Source organism: Brienomyrus brachyistius, chromosome 2 (assembly GCF_023856365.1).
Source record: "Brienomyrus brachyistius isolate T26 chromosome 2, BBRACH_0.4, whole genome shotgun sequence".
Lineage (NCBI taxonomy): Eukaryota > Metazoa > Chordata > Actinopteri > Osteoglossiformes > Mormyridae > Brienomyrus > Brienomyrus brachyistius.
The window spans coordinates 19710472-19725258 of record NC_064534.1 but is presented as its reverse complement, the minus strand read 5'-3'; the positions used below and the strand labels follow the sequence as shown (position 1 = coordinate 19725258).

General features: G+C 45.1%; 1 protein-coding gene across 23 annotated transcripts; it reads left to right on the top strand.

The window, feature by feature from the left end:
- The first annotated feature begins 310 nt into the window (after positions 1-310).
- Positions 311-14660, top strand: LOC125718637 (epidermal growth factor-like protein 7). 23 transcript variants are annotated; one of them, XM_048992677.1, is made up of 10 exons: positions 311-504; positions 1421-1487; positions 5474-5674; positions 6588-6716; positions 8952-9064; positions 9599-9694; positions 10128-10325; positions 13221-13297; positions 13675-13837; positions 14521-14660. In XM_048992677.1, exons 3-10 carry the CDS (start codon positions 5598-5600, stop codon positions 14538-14540), a joined length of 873 nt encoding a protein of 290 aa, XP_048848634.1. In that variant the 5' UTR covers positions 311-504; positions 1421-1487; positions 5474-5597; the 3' UTR covers positions 14541-14660. The 23 variants fall into 23 exon arrangements, 8 of the variants coding, with proteins under 8 accessions (XP_048848634.1, XP_048848591.1, XP_048848564.1 ...); XM_048992634.1 differs by lacking the exons at positions 311-504; positions 1421-1487 and having other exon boundaries at positions 5655-5674; positions 6588-7817; positions 8844-9064; XM_048992607.1 differs by lacking the exons at positions 311-504; positions 1421-1487 and having other exon boundaries at positions 5655-5674; positions 6588-7817; positions 8388-9064.
- Positions 14661-14787: the final 127 nt, after the last annotated feature.

The window sequence follows — 14787 nt, the reverse complement described above, 5'->3', positions numbered from 1 at the left end:
CAAAACCCTAATATCTGCATGACAGCATTAGAGTGAACGACACCTGTCAGTAACACAAAATGCTTAAGGCCGCATTTTGATGGTTATATTGCAGAAGTTTCTAAAAGCTTTCGGACCTGTAGTCCATCCATCTAGTGAAAACGTGATTCATTAAGCAATTTCAACAGGATGTAGTCTGTGTTTTTCTGCAAAATAGTTTATCAGTTCGAAGCATACACGGGAATTCCGGTTTGGGACTGTCCCTCTAATTCCTGACTTCCACAGGAAGGCTGCATAAATAGCAACTGCAAAACCTGCAGAGGCATTTAATTTCTCTCCAGTCGCTTGACAAGGAGCGCTGAGAATCTAACCATGGCTTATATCCTAATGAAACATTGGAATGAATTAAAAGAAATTGAAAGTATGAAGGTCTCAGCTAAACGGCATGACAAGTGGTTGGATTTGGTGTCTACGGTCACAGCTGTTCAAATACTCAGAAAGCATCGTACAGAACCGCAGGCTTGGGTAAGCACATTTCCCTTACTAAGATCCATTTATACAGGTAACGAAAAGGTATAATGCTTAGATCATATTTTATTTGATCATTTTATTATTATTATTATTATTATTATTATTATTATTATTATTATTATTATTATTATTATTTACAGTATCGTCATTCGATTTCTAAATTCTTGGCTTAAATTTATTCTGGGCTTGAATAGCGTTTATTAGCTATTCATTCGCATTTTGCATTGCAGTGAAGTGCCGTCGCGCATCTTTTGATCTAAAAACAGAAATGCAAACATCCTTTGAAAACGCCCTCATACTGTAGATCGACACACCCTTTACTTTTAATTGGTGTGAGCATTATGTACACGTTCAGTTGAAAGGCAGCTGGTAGCCTGTGTAGTTAAAGATATTAAGGCGTAAAAAAAAATCACAAGTTAGAAAGAAAAGTGGATCTCTAAAAGGCAGGTATTCTCTTTAAGGTTAAGAAGAAAGACGTCCATCCCTCTCTCCACTTGTCTTAATTGTATTGAGTGTTTCCGTTGCCCGTTAATAGCACTGAAGATGGCAGATAATATTCCTTCCGCTATCCAAATAAGTTAACAACTCATTTAGATTCAGTTCGAATGTGTATTTTCTGTGGCCAGAGAGTAGTAAAGAAGAGACACATGACACTAAAATGTTTCAAACCTTCTTTTAAAGTGATATACAGTATATTCTGTAGTATGATTAAAGTGAATTGCAGTATTCTGGAACATCCATCTTGCACATAGAGCAAACAAAGAACTAATTATAAATAACCAACTGTGTTCATTACTCCTTTAAAAGTGACACTTTAAACAGCTCCAAAGAAGGTCTGTTAGCCGGGTCTTGCGGGGAAGTTAGGGTGCGCACTGAAGTCTTAACGGATCGCCTATAATCTTTGGTTTAGGGAAACACAGGAGGCGATGGAGAGTGAATGAATCAGAGGCTCTCGGAAATGATGAGGCGAGTTAAAGGTACGGCTGCATATTTAAAACATGGACTAAATATTATTTGTTGTTTGTAGTTTGCCGTTCCAATATAAAGCCTTCTTCGTTTTTAAAAAAGCTTGGAATTAATGCATCGAGATTGTCAAACCTTGGTTGCTGTACTCAGAAAAGTTTGCGGTGTACAAACATCCTAGAATTAGAAGACGGAATCCCAGATTTATTGCGTCACAATGGGTGTTTCCCCAACCTGCAGCCGTGGTCACGGGGCTGCTCGACATGAGGCAAGCTAGGGTGCCCCCTGCGTGCTCTCACCATTTCTGTTAAACCAGAAAGAGAGCGATCCTGCATCTTCCCAACTTCACTTTTGAAGTCACTTGTGCTTCATGCAAGACGGAAATTCATATCTGAGAATACCACGCTTGTTTGATCATTTGGTTTATCAGCATTCCGTTCTGTACAGATATACAAATTGGATATCTGTGTTTGGGATTTGCTTTGGGAAACTGTTAACTTTAATAACAGGGATGCGATAGTTCATATCACTCAATCTGCTACAACATTAATTTACAAAGAAGTCGCGGAGAATAAAGTTGCGCTACGAAACAGGTAATTTGATGTTGTTAGCCTCTTTTTATATATATATACCATGCAAGCCTAAGCATGCGGTCATAAAATATGTTTTTTAAAAAACGATAAATGATTTATTTGAATGTATGTAGATATGAATGTGTAATGTTTCTATACATGACGGGAAATGCCTTGAAAAAGAGTGTTCTGTTTAGAAGAGACTATGGTCTTTAGTTCCATCCTTTTCTTTGTTGACGTGTTTAGTAAGGGAAGAAACAATGCATCTTTACAGGGCGTTTTGCGGTTTACCTATTTATTGTGAACTGGCGCTCTCTGTTGGTCAACAGATATCCAAAGCTATACGATTAATTACTAAAGTATACTCTCTCTCTCTCTCTCTCTATCTATCTATCTATATACACACACATATATACATATACATTTTTTTCTCTTTTCGATGGATGGTACTTCAGCTGATGTTGCATTTCTTTATCCGTTGATCGGCCATGGTAGCGGCACCAACATTTCCCCCCGCTTTTGTTTACGTTAAGAAAAACCTTGTTAAATTCCTCTTATTTTAGCAATCCGATTTCCTCATTCCATTACAGCCTTGAGTAAGTAGCGATTCTCTGCTTGAAGAGGTATGATTGACTGAAGCGGTAACCCCACGAAGAGGGTTATGACCTCAGCCCCCCACCGCCCCTTTTCTCAGTAAGGGATTCTGAAAAGTGCCCATAGCGGACTGAGTCCTGCAGCCTCCTCTTCTACGGCGGGCATTGTCTCTTAAAGAATGACCGCGCCAGGAAGTAGATGCCTTTACAAAACTTTTGGCTAATTAGTTTTTTTCTTATTCTTCTACCCAAGAAAAAAAGAACCTTTCCTGTCAAATAAAAGGCAACCTTTTTGTCTGCCGTGGTTCAGAGAACAACCCATCACTCACACGTTATAAGAAACATACACAATAAAGTTTGATTTCTGTCCCTCTAATGAACATGAGACTACACACATCTTAGAATTTGGCCTGATTTTTTTCTCACTTAATTTTTTTAATCATTGGTTCAATCATTTGCATTCTTATCGTGATGGCAAATGTGACAATCGCTTTGATGGTTGGCCAGTTAGTGAATGATTTTTTTTAGCCTTGCTTATTCAAGTGAAATTAAGTATCATTTGTAGTAAGTACAATCCTTGGCAGCCATTGGCAGTTAGTGGCAAACATTTAAAATGGTAGCGTTGACTTTGTTTAGCCAGCAGAACATCCCTTGGCTTCAGAATGAGTGTTCAGGTGTAAGACATCATCACTGGTGATATGTCTTGCATGAACTACAACCAGCTAGGAGGTTATGCAAGTAAAGGCAGGTATAACTGACAAGGCATAGTTAATAATGAAATTTGTTGTTCACTAAAGCATGTTTTATGTCCTGTCCACAGCTTATTCACAGCTTGGCAGATACTGAATATATTTTTAGATGAAATGTTTGGATTTGCCTGTGTAAATTAGAACTGTTTATGTAAGTGGATCACAGTTTTTCTGTTGAACCGTTGTTTTTATAAATAGATAGATGACTGTGTTTGGGTGATAATATGCAAGTCAGAATGTTTGCAGGTATGCAGTTTAAAATTCCCAGTGTGAAATGCAGACCACCACCGGAACGTCTGCAGTGTGACGTGGGCTCAGGGGTCTTTTGCTTGGGATCCTGGCTGGGATTGAGGCCCAGCCCAGGCAGAGTAGATGCTGTGTTCAATCTGTCAGAGCCAATGTCTGACAATCTGTTGCGCGCTGCAATACAGTGTGTGGCCAAGTCTGCCTCAGCGGTTCAAAAATAAACCCCATTGAGATTCTACATATTACACTGTACTTCGACACCTCTCCCTGTATTTGTTATCTAATGTTGTGAGTTTAATACATTGTAATGTCGCTCAAACTTGTTTATGAAATATAAATACAATTTTAGCTTAGAGAAATATTAATCATTTTGGCAGTAGTAATACTTACATAACATAGATCAGATTCTTAACTAATAAGGGTGTCAAAGAGCTGATTAGCTGCAGTAAGCAGTAATAGATGATCTGTATCTACAACCCTGTGCCATTCTTTGATTAATGCGTTTATTGTTATCAGTGGTTTCATTCTCTGGTGGTGTTTAAGTGGACGGACAGAGTGTGGTACAGTAATGTATATTCGTGGTGTATTTTATGAGGGGTGAGAGCTGTCCTGTGCTACGTTGACCTGCTTAGACTCAGAGTCCACTTGCAGCCAAGACCCAAGGCTGGCAAAGAGGAAACTCCTCAGTAAGTACAGAGCAGGCTGCTCATCCCAGCAGCAAAGAGCCAGGCGTAAATGAAGAAGAAAAAAAACTGTCTGTCTGCCAAAGCTGCTCTTCTCATTCAGCTGGTTAGTAACGGGCCAGATGCTGTGTTGATGAGCTTTGGTGATGCTCATAAGAAATGTTTGTGACCTTAGAAGTCTGTATGTGTACCTGACTGAACGTCATACGGAAATGTCAGGCATTCGTGCTTTTTAATTATGTGTTAATGTAGCAAGCAAAGGAGTCTCTGTCATCATACAACTGCCTCGTTGTATCTGGGTAATTTTCTTTCTATACTGCCGTCGTCTTTATGGCCTCTTCACTGAAATGCTAGAATCACACAGCTGCTAGCCATCTGTAACATTTAAGGGCCGTTGATGACATTTTGGGCACTAGCAATTACTTGCTTTTAGAAGGTCTAATATGTTTGATCATAAAATCAAGAAAAACACATATACATTAAAGGTTTTGTTTCAGGTATAACTGTGGACGGGTGATCGTAGAGGTATCTCCATGGAGAAACTTATTTTTTTTATGTAGAGGGAGCTGCAGCCAGACCATCCCCTGGTACAGAGCAAAATGACCTACTACCTCTATCATACACAAGAATAAGTACTTTCTCATGTGAAAGGCATGTCTTTTCAATAATGACAAGACGGGTGGGAGTCATCTAACCAATTTAGTTTATTAATTTATTTATTAACGTTAAGTACTATGGCTGTGGGATCGGTGATGATTTTACGTCCAGTGGCAGAAATTCAGTGGTGTACTCAGGGTCACGGTAGTGGCATATATTTAAAGGACTGCAAATGATTTACAGAAGGAATGTCACAAACAAATTGCTGCCCCTTATATTATTCACCCGATTTATTTCTGCTGGTACCATTTTGAACCCCCACACAGGAACACGCAAGTCGTCATGAGCTGTCTGAGGCTGGGCTGCCATTGCAGCTGCAGAATTCCATTGTCACTGAAATGAAATGAAATTTGACCTGTGTTTTCCATCTGATAAGCTGACTGATAAAGGAGCTACTAGATTTAGTTTTTTGTGTAACAGATGCACGGTATTCAGGTTCTCTGAGCACGGGGAATATCTTTGATGCTCACCAATCCCCTTTCTCTTTTTGCCTGTCACAGGTAGCTGGAGCTCTGTGCCGGGCACATCGAACACCCTGAGAGACTGGTCACTTCTTAGCCCCACTGTGCCTGGTGCTACGCGAACAAGGGATATTGGGAAGACAAGACTGAAAGACAGGTTGCCATGTATCTGGCACGCCTCATCCTGTCTTCCCTGCTCATTCTCCATGTGTTTGCCCTGCACCACCATGGTCAACCAGGGTAACAGCTTATAATTCTCTCTTACAATGCTCCAGGGTTTTGCACTTCTTGCTAAATCATCCTACTGATCTTAATTTGGTTTGTAAGAGCCCATGAAAGTAAGTTCTTTTAGCCCTGAAAGCAATATGCTTGACATTAGGCTTTTGCTCAAAGGTCTGGAGGTACAGTTTTGGGACAGAGAGGTCACTTTGCAAGCCAAACATCCCCTCACCATCCAGCCCTTAAGCTTTCTGAAGCCGCAGTGCTGTATGTAACGAAGGATGTAACGAACGGCCGCTTTTACATTGTGAGACACCTAAAGACCTTGAGGTCCTCATCTGGAGTCCATTTTCTGGGCCTCCTGACTTTTCAGTACAGGACTACATATCGGGCAATGTGTCACTAGGCAATGTGTTTCGAATAAACTGGCTTGCTCCTACAGCCAAGGCACATGCGTGTAGGGTAACAAGGCTGCTGAAGGGTCAGGAAGGCTCCTGTCACTCTAACTCTAATTCTTCTAAAATGGTTCCATTTCACCTTATTTAACCTTATTCCAATTTTCCCCAAAACCACAGTGATTTCATGCTTTTGCATAAATGCATATGAACCAAGTTAGCTGAACAACATGAAAGCTACGAGAGAGGTCTCAGGTGAAACGGTTCAGTAAATAAATCACCGAGACACAGTACTCAGAGATGCATGGGCATATTTTTATGCAAAACGGAGCTTTTGATATTATTAGTTTCCATGCAGTCGAGTCGTTCCCGGTATTCAGATGATTCAGGGATTGAAAAACTGAAGATGTGGATGCTACAACGGTACCGAAACGCGATATTTTCCCCGTGCCTCGGTAGCTGATGAAATTCGCTCAAAGTCATTACAAGTGTCTGATTCTGGTGTTAAATCATGTTCTTTTGGGTTTCCCCCTCCACAGCCGGAGGGCTTGCGGCAGAGGCTCCCTGCAGAATGTCCCCGTGGCCCTCCATACAGAGTCTTTTGTACAGCCCATACACAAGCCTTACATCACCCACTGCCAAGGACACAGACTCTGCAGCACATACAAGTAAGCTTCAGCGAAAAAGATACAGACATCCAAATGCCTTCTGGGCTGCGGATTTGATTTTGATTTCCTCTCGCAGTGCAAAGACATGCAGTTCAGGTGAATCGGTGTCTCTGAATCACCCATCCCTGTGAAGAACTGACGAGTTCCCTGGGGTTGCCCTTAGACACATCACTGCCCTGCCCTGGATAAGCTTCAGATCATGTGGGACACCCTAAAAACCCTTCACAGACATCATGAGTCAGCCATAAATAATGTCGGCACCGTAGGTGGGTTTTGATAAGAACGTCCATGACCCTCTTACCTACTGGTTCCAGACGCATAAGTATATGAGATACTTATAAAAATCGCCCTTCATCTATCAGCACTGAGATGAAGACAAGAAGCATGTGCCCAGAAAAATTAGAGAAGAAATCTCTGTAAGCCACCTGGTCTGAACTTTCCAGAGTGTCTCTAACGTCAACAAAATTTAAAAAACAATCTTGGGTAAAACATACCCAATTGTCACTATTCTTAATACCATACATTGAATTATGGAGTCACTATGATGATTAGAGGCATCTACATATACTGTATAACTGGTGTCTGATTTTATTTCTTTGGGCAAGGATGGGATGGAGGGATTTCTGTCTTGCTGAAGGAGCATTTAAGAAGTTTCCTGATGATCTTCCCATGCGTTTTTGGGGGACTGCCAGGAAAAATCTCAATGAAACTTATCCTCACCCATCAGTGTGCTGTCAGAACGGGCCGGCAGCCATCGAGCTCCCGCACAGGCCCCACACACACGAGCACAGGCGGAACGGGCCGGCAGCCATCGAGCTCCCGCACAGGCCCCACGCACACGAGCACAGGCGGAACGGGCCGGCAGCCATCGAGCTCCCGCACAGGCCCCACACACACGAGCACAGGCGGAACGGGCCGGCGGCCATCGAGCTCCCGCACAGGCCCCACACACACGAGCACAGGCGGAACGGGCCGGCAGCCATCGAGCTCCCGCACAGGCCCCACACACACGAGCACAGGCGGAACGGGCCGGCAGCCATCGAGCTCCCGCACAGGCCCCACACACACGAGCACAGGCGGAACGGGCCGGCGGCCATCGAGGTCCCGCACAGGCCCCACACACACGAGCACAGGCGGAACGGGCCGCCAGCCATCGAGGTCCCGCACAGGCCCCACACACACGAGCACAGGCGGAACGGGCCGCCAGCCATCGAGCTCCCGCACAGGCCCCACACACACGAGCACAGGCGGAACGGGCCGGCGGCCATCGAGCTCCCGCACAGGCCCCACGCACACGAGCACAGGCGGAACGGGCCGGCAGCCATCGAGCTCCCGCACAGGCCCCACACACACGAGCACAGGCGGAACGGGCCGGCAGCCATCGAGCTCCCGCACAGGCCCCACACACACGAGCACAGGCGGAACGGGCCGGTGGCCATCGAGCTCCCGCACAGGCCCCACGCACACGAGCACAGGCGGAACGGGCCGGCAGCCATCGAGCTCCCGCACAGGCCCCACACACACGAGCACAGGCGGAACGGGCCGGCGGCCATCGTGCTCCCGCACAGGCCCCACACACACGAGCACAGGCGGAACGGGCCGGCGGCCATCGTGCTCCCGCACAGGCCCCACACACACGAGCACAGGCGGAACGGGCCGGCGGCCATCGAGCTCCCGCACAGGCCCCACACACACGAGCACAGGCGGAACGGGCCGGCGGCCATCGAGCTCCCGCACAGGCCCCACGCACACGAGCACAGGCGGAACGGGCCGGCGGCCATCGAGCTCCCGCACAGGCCCCACGCACACGAGCACAGGCGGAACGGGCCGGCGGCCATCGAGCTCCCGCACAGGCCCCACGCACACGAGCACAGGCGGAACGGGCCGGCGGCCATCGAGCTCCCGCACAGGCCCCACGCACACGAGCACAGGCGGAACGGGCCGGCGGCCATCGAGCTCCCGCACAGGCCCCACGCACACGAGCACAGGCGGAACGGGCCGGCGGCCATCGAGCTCCCGCACAGGCCCCACGCACACGAGCACAGGCGGAACGGGCCGGCGGCCATCGAGCTCCCGCACAGGCCCCACGCACACGAGCACAGGCGGAACGGGCCGGCGGCCATCGAGCTCCCGCACAGGCCCCACGCACACACACGTGGAACAGGCCGAACTACATGTCTCACCTGGGGGGGGGAGCCTGACCTCGTTCAGCCAAACAATCTCATGTGTTAACAGGACGCTGTACAGAGTGGCCTATCGGAGTGTCAGCAGACTGGCACCAGTGGCACATTCCTACCCAGAATGCTGTCCGGGTTGGCGTAGGTTTCACTCACACAACTGTAATCAAGGTGAGGGTTTCCTGCTGTTTTTTACAGCCTAAAATTGTATTTATTCATAACTGTACTGTACTATAGTTAGCAATGATCAACATAGGATATTCCTGAATGTATTACTTCTGTAACTTACTGTACACCTTATGTGGGCTCTAAAATAGGGGTGACCTGGTGGGGGGTTGCGAGTTGATTTCCAGAGTATATTTATTGCAATTTTAAAATGTTTAAAATTCCATAGTAACTGTAACAACAACCATGGTCCATGGTCATAAAAACCTACCGATGCGGGTTATGAACCTCTGGTACACTTATTTATGGGGTCATGGGCTGAAAAGTTTGGGAACCTATGCTCTAAAACACCATCTTATCCCTTCTTACAGAGATCATATTCATTTCTGCATAATGTTTTGAGGAAATGCTTGTAAAATGCTTTGTAAAAAGATCCCCTTAAGTTGTCACACTAGATCGCATCTTGCACATTGACCTGTATTTGTATACTTGCCTCCACACCGGACCGGTTTCATGTGCCTGTCCCGCCTGGCCCCACAGCGGTGTGTGCTGAGGCGTGTGCTAATGGCGGCACCTGCTTCAGGCCCAACCAGTGCGCCTGTGTGTCGGGCTGGATGGGACACAGCTGCCAAACAGGTAAACCACGCACCCTGACCGCAGTTAAGTGAAGTGCTGCATAATCACACCCTCCCATCTAATTCCGACATACATTCAGGGGAAATTTCCTGGTTCCTTCTGCACACAGCACTGCATCTACTTACAAGACAAAATACTAAATAGTGATTGCTTACTCTGGAGATGAATGCTTCAGAGTGGATGGATCCGGGGAAAGCCAAATTTATTGCCAGATAGATTTGAATTTAGATTAAAATTCAGTTGTTATATGGTATTTTTTCATTTTCATAAATTGTCCACTTACTGTAGAATGCATCAAAGTACTATACATTACCATGTTAGGAAAGTCCTGACTGACCTTTCTGTGTCTGCTTTACACTACATATCAGTGCCCCTAGTGGTAATAAGAGGGGCTGCAGGACCATTTACCCCACTGTTTTGTCCTGTCTTACAGATGTGGATGAATGCAGCAGCTCAAAGCCCTGTTCCCAGACATGCCTCAACACCGCCGGCAGCTACCACTGCGGATGCAGGGCAGGCTACACACTGGCTGAGGATGGACACTCCTGCCAGACGCGTCCAGTGCCCAGCCTCCCGCATGACAGACAGCCCTCGAGCAGCAGCAACAGCACAGGCGTGTCCACTCCCAAAGGTATAATATCGGATAGCCCAAGAAATCCGCGGTCTTGCTGTAATGTGCAGGCACAGTAACCTCTTTGTGAAGCCAATGGGTGTCATTAGTGGACTGACTAGATGCCTTCAAGGAAGGGAAACACAAAGCAATTGTAATTTGCTCATGTGTGCTTGGAATGCAATAGATGTTTCAACCAAGCTAGATCAGAGGTGGGACTGAGATGACTTTACACTTGCAGCATGCGTCTTCCTGGAAGTTCTCCTACAACAGAGGAGATTAGGCTGCAGGCCCCTGTTATATTACAGGAATCAAACTTCCCTGCCTCCATGTATGTGGGTGAACCTTAAGACAGACTGAATGAGAAATTCATATTTAAAACCTTGAGAGATGGGTGAATATTTGGAAAGCGAACACATATTATAGAGAATATGTATATAAATGAATTGAGTGTCTTCTTGCTCATGAGATAAAGAAAACTGCTGAGAAGAGCTTATCAGGCAGACTTTCCACATTCACCCATCAGGATTATAAAAAGATGTCCTCTTGTATCGGATTTATGGGAATGTGGATCTGCCTAAGTGACTCCTGTTGTTCCACAACCGGTCGACAGCTGCTCTTCCGCCCGAATTGTTTCCGCATTGTGTCGCTCTCCACTGGACAGAAGAGGACGTGACCATTTCCGACTTCACGGTCCATTATTACTTTTGGTACGCGCTAGGCCGCTCTCAAACTCGTACCGTGAGTAATAGTGCACTGTGGGCGGGACCGTCGACACTGATAAAGCAACGGCATTGAGCGCTTTCAAGATTCAATGCTGCACAGAATAAAGCTGGGTGTCTGTGTTCTTAATGCAGTGATTGAATCTGACAATTCGCCCATTAAAAACTAATTCAAAACTTTGAACATGACTGAATATTAAATTCCACTAAAGACAGATAATCATTACAGTTGAATTTAGCTGGCTTTTGCAAACCAGACACATTTCAGATATCTGCTGATATCTACTGGAGTAATCTGAGCATTGTGCTGGCTGGTCACACAGACAGCTGACCTCCTACAACCTAATCCTGATACTTCATAGTGGCATAAATACTTCCTGTAGAAGGTCTGGAAGTACTAAATACAAACTGCAAAATATATCCAGCAGTCTAGAGGCAGGAATTCTGTGTCATTCTGGATCACACACTAAGTGACTTAAGTTAAGATTTTATTTATTGTATGAAAAAAAAATTTAAATTGTGATGCACAAGTGGATGTTTCTGTTCACATACCTCACCTTGCTCTTCCTTGAGACACACACTCATAAAGTTGAGTGAAGCTTGAGGTCCAAGCACAGGGTCAGCTATTAATCTATTGCCACTGGAGAATTTTGGGGGGGGGGGGGGGGTGTTACTCAAGAGATGTGACTATTCTGCTGGGAACAGCATTCTTCCAAACGCAGGCACAGAGGCCTAACGGGCCCTGCCACACACTGCCCCCACAATGCCCCCATACGTAGTATTGTAATTCGCATAGCTCTTTTAGTCACTGTGATGAACTAGCCTTGATGTAGAATTTGCTTTTGCAGCAGATAACTATTTCATCTTATCTGGGAAGTTATCTTCGTTAGAGCTAACAAGTTTCTCTTAAAGTGACACAGTTCCCCTGTTTATACAGCTGGATGTTTTATTGGGGGGTTTTTAGGTTAAGCATCTAGTTCAAGAGAACCAACCACTATCCCACCTGGTGCTGTTTAATTAGCATTACTACTAGGGCGGTAACAGTACATTTCTCTTGCTTACTCATTTGAGTAGATAACTTCCAAGTCTGTCTATGACTGGAGCAAAGTTGAAACCACCTCTGCAAGTTAGTCTCCCCAGGGCACATTTGTCAGGAAATTCAGACTGGGCTGAAAAAGGGTATTTATTGCTACAATCATGTGATCATATTGGATAATGGAGTACACAGGGGAGATTAAGCGGTTACGATAATGGATGGATGGAGTACATAAGACAATTTCAAAACTATTGTTGTCCTGGTGTACCAAAACTGCACTAAGCTGTGAATGCAAAACCGAGGTGTGTCCCGAAATGCGAGTTACGTGTACCGTTACATGCCTAATTACTGCTGTAAATTGGAGCTGCTGTCTACTGGAGGGAATTCTGTTTGCATTATAATGATTTCATTAATTGGAGTGCAACAACATAAGAAAAATGTGTCTTCCATCAACATCTAGTATCCTGTAGCTGGAATAGACTTACAGCAAATGGATGCGTCCTCAGCGGGGTTGAACACTGCTCTAACATGGAAAGTAGTACGGAAACAACCATGTTGCCATGGTGGAGATACCTGCAGTACCTGTCATGTTAAAATCTGATACAACTGCATACCGTTCCTGGTACAGCAGCATGTCGTACCTGACACAGAAACATACCGATCATGGTACAGCAGCATGCCGTTCCTGATACAGAAACATACCGCTCATGGTACAGCAGCATGCCGTTCCTGATACAGAAACATACCGCTCATGGTACAGCAGCATGCCACTCCTGGTACAGAAACATACCGCTCATGGTACAGCAGCATGCCGTTCCTGGTACAGAAACATACCGCTCATGGTACAGCAGCATGCCGTTCCTGATACAGAAACATACCGCTCATGGTACAGCAGCATGCCGTTCCTGATACAGAAACATACCGCTCATGGTACAGCAGCATGCCGTTCCTGATACAGAAACATACCGCTCATGGTACAGCAGCATGCCGTTCCTGATACAGAAACATACCGCTCATGGTACAGCAGCATGCCACTCCTGGTACAGAAACATACCGCTCATGGTACAGCAGCATGCCGTTCCTGATACAGAAACATACTGCTCATGGTACAGCAGCATGCCGTTCCTGGTACAGATGTGTTGTGTTCTGCTTTTTAAGGCCCTGATGCTGACACTGTCAACAACATAACTGAAGAGGTGCAGCTACTGAAGAACAAAGTAGAGCTTCTGGAAGAGGTACAACTGCACTCAGATAAACCTTTTCTTAGAGCTTGAAACTGTACTAACAAGAGCATCTTTCATGAAAATGACACCACCCAAATAATGGTTGAATGAGCACAGACAAGTAGGACTTGACAGTTTGGTGTTCATCCCACAAAGAACCTTAGTCAGTTCAAACAGGACTTTCCTGAATTCAGTTCTTAAATTATTCCTATACAAAAAAACTTGCTTTAATTTAATTTTCTAAGGTGTGGGCAATGTTCTGATTTTTCAGATTTACTGCGAACATAAAGGCTGGAAATGAAAATAGCCAACTTGAATACACTGCAGTTCAGCTGTTGATTCCCAAAATAGCATACAGGGTTACATTTATCCCCTCTGGTCCATTGCAGAAGCTGCACCAGGCTCTGGCACCTTTCACCAGCCTATTCCCACTGTCCCTGGAGCAAAGCGTAGCTGAGAGGACCAGTTTCCTGACACAGTCCTTTCAGCAGCTGGAACGCATCGATTCACTCAGCGAGCAGATCGGCTTCCTTGAAGAGCGCCTTGAGACCTGTGAGCATCCATCCGTATCATCTACATCTCCTGTTCTCTTACAAGACCGTAGGGCCTTTTATTGCTTTCTCTATCACTTTTTTGCTCTACTTTTTATCATTTTATCATTCCTTTAGCAATTTTCTTTTCCACTTTCCGTGAACATCTATATACGTCTTGTACAGAAGACTCAATTCACCCTAGAAATATCCTATCCTACTATATTTACGGATCACGATGACTTTATTTTCAATTTGCACATATTTGAAGAGCAACTACAGCTGGTGTACAAAATCTGCCACACTGAAACAAACCACAGGGAATGAAGGCAACAGTGCAGAGCAAATGCCGTTTGACTGGCATATTAACAGGGCGAGGGACGTCGGAATGGCAGCAAAGGTTCACCTTCCGCTTTGACAACTAAACGTGCTCCACAGGCAATAACTGTTATCGGACTCAAACAGAGATACCAAATAGCTAAGATAAACCGAGATACCAGTTATTCTTAAACTAGATACAAGCTAAAACCTTAAAGTACTAAAAATGATACTTTAGACAGTTGCAATCAGTTGTGGGCATGTTACATATGCAGTAAAGCAACAACCTTAAATATGGAGTAGATTTTGATAAAATTCCTAGTGTGTTTCAGGTTACACTTTGTAACTGATGGTAGGGTTTTTCTTCTTGCCATTTTGTTGAGACAGGTTCCTGTCAAGACAACTAAAGGGGTGAGGAGAAGCACAGATATTCTCACCAGAGGGAGATTCTACGTCGCCCGTGATTCAGGGCCACTTCACAGCGTATCACTCGATGAGAACCACCCATTTCTGATCCACTGAGGAGGAAAATTCACGGAGCAACAATGGAAAAATCAGTCCGGTCTTTCTAGAGAATTTGGAACGGACAGCACTGGAGAGTGAAAAACGGACATGCATTTTTAAAATGTTACGTCCGAATGCATTTTGAAGGAT

Coding starts and splice junctions, on each gene's coding strand:
- LOC125718637 (XM_048992577.1), top strand. CDS start 7,375: ATGATCTTCCCATGCGTTTTTGGGGGACTGCCAGGAAAAATCTCAATG. Junction 9,695..10,127: donor GGGACACAGCTGCCAAACAG/GTAAACCACGCA, acceptor CCTGTCTTACAG/ATGTGGATGAATGCAGCAGC. Junction 13,838..14,520: donor TGAAGAGCGCCTTGAGACCT/GTGAGCATCCAT, acceptor TTGTTGAGACAG/GTTCCTGTCAAGACAACTAA.